The 6702-nt window shown below is 43.1% G+C and overlaps 1 protein-coding gene across 1 annotated transcript; it reads right to left on the bottom strand.

Moving 5' to 3' along the window:
• Positions 1-3580: 3580 nt before the first annotated feature.
• nhlh2 (nescient helix loop helix 2) lies at positions 3581-6189 on the bottom strand. Its single transcript, XM_077606094.1, has 2 exons — positions 5726-6189; positions 3581-5207 (listed from the first exon to the last, which is right to left on the bottom strand). Exon 2 carries the CDS (start codon positions 5169-5171, stop codon positions 4797-4799), a length of 375 nt encoding a protein of 124 aa, XP_077462220.1. The 5' UTR covers positions 5172-5207; positions 5726-6189; the 3' UTR covers positions 3581-4796.
• Positions 6190-6702: the final 513 nt, after the last annotated feature.

The raw sequence follows: 6702 nt of genomic DNA, 5'->3' as shown, positions 1-6702 counted from the left end.
ATGAGCCCAGGAGAATTGTTGACTCAGGACCTGTCCACCAATCATTCATTCATTTTCTGCACCGTTTATCCTCACAAATGACCAAATTTGCATTATTTCACCAATGGGCCATGCTTTCAGATGACATATCCTTAAAACCAACTTTCTGGTATCACATTCTCAAACCGTAGGTTAGAGGCGATCTGCTAAATTCCCAAACAGGTGCAGCGAGTCTTCCACATGAAAATCAAGATGCTCCAAATTTTGACACAGCACAGCTGCACCGTCTACAAAATTGAAGCCCAGAGCGGCCATTTACATTGCAATAGCAGTTATTTTAACTTCTGACCTGAGGTATTCCCTTCCATTTTGAGATAAGCAATATAATAACTTATTTCAGATGACTTTGGACGCCAAGGTGGCCAACAGGATCCTAAATAGGTTGGCCCTATTTATTCGTCACAAGCCTGAACAATGGGCGTTAAAATATGTTATGCAAATGGAAAGGTCACGATTGCAAGGGTCCAGATTGGGCTCTGTGGTTCCGAGGCCGCTAATGTATTCACACACACCTTATGACAAGCCCCAGTACAGATGGTCCGAGCGTGAGTCTGAATGAGAAGGGAACCATCCGCGGCTGCTGACGCATTGTGTACGTGTTGGGAGGGGTCTTCAATACAGCACTTAATGAGAACAGACTGGCCCTTTCTCAACCCCCTTCCCGTTCCCTCACCCCAACACCCCCAGCCGCTCGACACACACGCTCTTCCTGTCTGATTCTCCATTTCTCCTCTTTTCCCATTCCCATCTGTTTGGAGACAAAGGGCCACGAGCCAGCTCGGGCCTCGGGACCCGGCTGGTGAAGTAGGTCCAGATAATACGGCCCATCCCGGGGGCTGCATTTCAACACATGGACGAGGCTTTGTACTTTCTGTACCTTTGCTGTTCAAGCCCTCTTCACGCGGGAGGCCAGAGGTGCCCCGCTAAACACACACCTCCATCAGGTGTCCGCGTGTGGGGTTTGAACACGAGCGCACATACGGCGTATAAAAGACAGCGAGGAAAAAAATGACAGCTCTCCAATGTTGTGAACATATGGCTGTTTGTTGTCACTCTCTCCCCGTCCAATTTGCACAAAGCATGCCACTTCTCTGAATTAAACGGATGTGAGTGGAACGCCACGTGCATGCTGGCACCGAGCGGACCCCGTGCACACCCGAGTGATGAAGAGGATGACGATGGCGGCTCTACGGTCTAGTGCAGTCGTCACACTTCCTGACATATGGTTGCTCTTCATCCTCAGCCATTACATAAGCACGCTGCGCTGTGTATATGTGAAATATGATTCTCTCTCTCTCTCTTGCTCTCTCTCTCCCTCTCTCACTCTAACACACACACACATGCACACTGCAACAGCAGCCACACTGTCAGCCAGGCTGTTCAGCGCCCTCAGCACTTTGGGGGATGGATGGAAGGGGGAGTGGGGTCAGGGTGTGTGTGTGTGAGAGGGGGTTATGGAGGTAAGGAATAAATTGAAGGAAGCTGATTCTAGCGCAGCTTTAGAAATGAAGGGGAAAAAAACAAATGGCCTTGTGCCGCCTTAATGGAAGAGCACAGATGGACACATCCTTTCAATGGACTCAAGCACAAGTCCAAGCAATGCCACAAGTTCACATCTTGTTTTATTTTTGGATACGAGACCGCAATCTGTTGATGTTTTTTATAATTTTATTGTGACTTAAGTATTGTACTGAGTTAAGGTTGAATCGGTCATCCCAGAGCACCGGTCAAACTTTGATTCATTTGGTTCTAGAAACAATTTTGATGAAAGGGAATACAGATGTTACTGTATTTTACAGAGAAATTATGATAAGAGTTTAACAGGAAAGCAGTTGTTTGGTATTGGATGAGCACATTTTTGAAAGATTCAAGATGCGTACTGCCACTGTTTGTTCAAGTTTGTTTTCAAATTAAATGGAAAATAAGAAGAATTAAACATCTATTCAAATGACCTTATAACTTTGCCTTCAGAAAAATGGGTATTTTCACAGAACTGATGTAGCAACACTTGCAGAGAAACCATTTAACAATGCAGATAGGTATATACGTAATACAATATTTGCTATTTTTGCTGAAAATTGTTAAACATTACTATTAGTTGTACAACTTGTCTTTATCCCTCCATCTTAGATTATCCCTATCTCCTTCACTCCTTATATTGCCAACTGGCAAATTAGGTGTACAGACGGAGGGAGTCCAGGCTGGATTAGTGGCATCTCAATTCACTTCTCCTCATTCCAGTTTATTATTATTATTATTATTATTATTATTATTATTATTATTATTATTATTATTATTATTATTTTATAGAATAGGATCTCATTGATGTTTTATTTTTTATAACAGACCGCTGGCAACTAATATTATTCTTGCGTGCTACATGGTGCCCATGGGCAGCCTATGTCAAGACTTTTTCAAGATAATCTAGGATGGATGGATGGATGGATGGATCGATCGATGGATGGATGGATGGATGGATGGATGGGATGTTAGGTATGTTGATAGATTAAAAGATGGATGGATTGATGGCTCAATGGACAGGGGGGGCAAACAGACAGGTTTGGTAGGTAGGTAAAATCTAGGGAGATAAGTGAGTAGGTGGGTTGAGAAGCAGTTTGGATGGATGGATAATGATGATGACAGACAGATAGATAGATAAATTATCACAGCGGATTTTAAATATTGTGTTCTTTTTGCTTCACCCATTTGGCTATATTATATAGCTCGCTGGTGAGCTGGCTCATAAATTTCCATGTCTCCCATCCATCCATCCCTCCCTCGCGGCTTTCCCACGGGAGGTGCCAGACGGCCAGTAATTTGGTTGTCTTGGCTCGTCTGGAGTAACACCTGCCCCCTCTCTGGGGAGGGAGCAAGCCTTTCAGCCAGGAGCACACACGGTGGAGGCCTACTACTACTACTGCCTTGAGCTGCTGACCACTGACACCGTGTGCGTGCGTGTGTATGTATGTATGTGAGTGAATGAATGGGTGGATTTGGATGGATGGATGGATGGTGCAGCAGCACGCTCACCGCGTGCAATTTTTTTAATCACTTTCTACGCACCCATGTGCACGCGCCTGTGGATCTAGATTCTAGTACAATTCGTGGCACCAATGCGCTCTCTAGTGGTTTGCGTGAAAATAAATCACAAAATTTATGTCTACCTACAATGCCACGATTAAAAAAACATGGTTTAAACCCTATAGAGAATGCAAGTTAGGTGGGGTTAATGGAATTTATTATTTTAGAACTGCCCCTCATTCTCCCAAACATTTGTTTAGATGTATTTCATATTCAACATTAATGTGTTAATGTCAAACAGAAGTAGCATGTTCAACGTAACTCTTGTAAATATATCATGAAACAATATTCCTGTATAATGTGCTGCATTATATTAATGGCATGTTGGTGGGACCAACTGTTAAGAGTGTAAATAAGTTAATAACTTTTTCAAGATTATAGAGTTGCCATTCCTCAGACTTGTTTGCATAAATCCCCACAATTCGATGCGGAGATTTCTTAAAAAGATGCAATCAACATCGGTTTTCAAATAACTCCGTTTTTAATTGAAAATATGAAAAGTGTGTCCTTTAGAAACCAGCAGTCACACAATAGCTCTACTACAAAATATGTGCATATAAGCAACAAGTAGTCTACACAACCCTGAAGAGACAAAAAAAATCTTTGGATAGAGGATATGTTTTTTTTCTCTTCACTAGAAAAAAAAACATCATCAATAACATAATTCCAAATACCAAGCAGAGACAATTAAACAAATACCCTCCCAACAACATCAAAAGATCCAACATAATCACTTCCAAGTACTTCTACTAAATTATTAGGTTTTTTTTTTGTTTTTTTGTTTTTTTTTGGTCACAGCAGAATCGAGGTTGAATCGTGTCATTCTCTCGGTGGTGGAAGCCGTTTGTTTGCCATAATAGTTTTGAAAATAAATAATAGAAGCCGTCCATTTCTAACCTCTTAACTATTAGGAAATAAATATTTTATAGAGCAGGTGTGCTCCATTTTGAAGTGCTTATCGTTGCTATTGATAGACAATAGACATCAAATAATGACGATAATAGTAAGAATAAACACATCCGACTCACGTGGAATAAATAAACCAAAAGTGCAATTTCAAAGAAGACCACCATTTCCAAGTTGGACTCCACGCACAGTCTAAAATAGCGAAGCAAAAATAAATACACACATACACACACGCACGCGCCGAGGTAAAGATAAATAAGTTTAGACTTAAATAGCAACACAATCAAATAAATCATTTTGCACTCACCAAAAATAGTAACAATTAAGGTCACGTCATAAGTGGCACTTGCGCATTTTCTCATTCTTTCCCAACCAGAAACGATTCATGTATTTGCGATTTTTTTTCAATTTTAAGGGAATTGGAGACTAAACGTGCACTCGCCTGGCATCCATCGTGTCACGGCGTGGCCCACGAATGCCCAAGAAAGCCCCCGTGGGCCACGTGCCGGCCCCCCGAGTGATCGGAGATAATGAGGCAGCAATTGCATCCAATCAGCCGAAACGAGCCCGAACCTGTTGCCTTCTGTGTGGAGGGGGAAAATGTTTTCCAAAATCAGCCCCCCCCCCCCCCGTTTAACACTACGCGGAAAGGGGAGATTTGAACATTGTTTAAAAAATAAATTAATTAAATAAAACAAAATAAAAAACACTGGTCAAGAAAATGTCAAAGGCCAAATATATGCATGGTCATTATTATTATTACTATTTTTTTAAACGTCCAAGACGTGGTTAAGATAGGAGATGTAGCAGATGGCCAGTCTGAGGATCTCAATTTTGGACAGTTTCTTGTCAGGGGGTAAAGTGGGAAGGAGTTTACGGAGCTCGGCGAAAGCCACGTTGAACGCCTCCACCCGGATTCGCTCCCGGGTGGCGTGGGCCGAACGGTACTTGGCGGTGGCCCGCCGCCGCCGCCGCTTCTCCTCCCGGCTCAGGGGCTGATCCCCCCGGCACTTGTTGGCTCGCTCGTCGCCCTCGGCGAGCTCCTCGGACGAGCATCCCGCCGATTTGAGGCCGCTCAGGAGCGTCTCCGGGTCGGATTGAGTCCACGAGAGGTCCGCCTCAGCCTGGTCCGGACTGAGCATCATTTTTCAAATCTTTCGTTTGCACTGAAGCCTTAGACTCTAAAAAAAGAGGAATATTATTTAGCGCTATGTTCTCTTTCTCTTTTTTTTCAAAGGCAATTTGCATTTTTGAAAAGTTATTTACCTTTTCCGCATTTTTACTTGTCTGCAACTTACGAAGGATTTTTGGAAGCATTTCTCAATTGAAAAAAAATATAATAAACGAAATCCCTTTTGACATTTACATTCTATAAATGATGAATATCGTCTCTAAAGTCAAGAGCAAATGATTGTCGGAAAATATTAGATTTTCACAACATTTTAATGGACTTCATTTGAGGAAGAATTCTTTTATTTTAACTACGTTATGCAAATCCAGTTTTTTCCCGAATTAACATAAGACTCGGCCATCTGTCATACTGGTGAATATTGGCTGATTCATAACCATCATACGGCCGTTTCTCCCCCCAAAAAACTCTATATATTAACTTAATGTGGCATTCTACTAACGTCAAATTATCTTAATACAATTATTCAAAGCAAATGCATCATTTTTTGTCCAGACATGACACACTCACCTTAATACAGTTGTCTGAATCTTTGTCAGTATTACAAAAAAAAAAGAAAAAAAGAAAGAAAAAAATCCTCAAGCGATGATCAACTTAAAATCATATTCCATGCAGCTCGACGTTGCACGTGCAACTTCAACACCAACTTTTTCTTTTCCAACTTGCACACATGGGATCATGGGAGTGCGCCGGGATGAAATGTTGCTGGAGGAATTAGTGCAACTAACGACGTCCGCCACCCGTTTGGGGTCCACCACATCCACCACATGTGATGGTGGAGAGACAATAGAAGCTGATCGCTGGCTACTCCTCCATTGGGGAGCTGGAAGATGTTGGAGATGGAGAGATGGAGAGTCTTCGGGATATAGAAAGTCACTTGATGTGCCTATGCCACATCCTTCCTCTCTGCTGGGATCGCGTGTGAGGCAAGATCCAAACGACCCTCGTCAAATAAAGGCTCACTTCACCGATGAAACGGCTGTTGGAATATATTCCGTTTGAGCAAAGGTATTGTTTCAGAGCGATCCCCCCCCCCTCTCTCTCTCTCTCTCTCTCTCTCTCCCTCTATCTCTCTCGCTCCCTCTCTCGCTCTCTCTCTCCCTCTCTCTCTCTCCCTCTCTCTCTCTATCTCTCTCTCCTACTCTCTCGTACTCTCTCGCCGACTCTGTCTCTCTGTCTCTCTATCTTTCTCTCTCTCTCTCTCTCTCTCTCTCTCTCTCTCTCTCTCTCTCTCTCTCTCTCTCTCTCTCTCTCTCTCTCTCTCTCTCTCTCTCTCTCTCTCTCTCTCTCTCTCTCTCTCTCTCTCCCTCCCTCACTCTGTCTCTCTCTGTCTCTCTCTGTCTCTCTCTGTCTCTCTCTCTCTCTCTCTCTCTCTCTCTCTCTCTCACTCTATCTCTCTTTCTCTCTGACTGTCTCTGTCTCTCTCTCACTCCCCCATCCCAACGCTCTCTGACATGCATGCTCGTTGTTGTGCACGCCCCCCAGGT

This window comes from Stigmatopora argus, chromosome 1, assembly GCF_051989625.1.
Source record: "Stigmatopora argus isolate UIUO_Sarg chromosome 1, RoL_Sarg_1.0, whole genome shotgun sequence".
Classification (NCBI taxonomy): Eukaryota; Metazoa; Chordata; class Actinopteri; order Syngnathiformes; family Syngnathidae; genus Stigmatopora; species Stigmatopora argus.
The sequence above is the reverse complement of the archived record's forward strand: the minus strand, read 5'-3'. Positions and strand labels throughout refer to the sequence as shown.

Excerpts from the sequence above, each read along its gene's own strand:
- nhlh2 (XM_077606094.1), bottom strand. The coding sequence starts at position 5,171 with ATGATGCTCAGTCCGGACCAGGCTGAGGCGGACCTCTCGTGGACTCAA.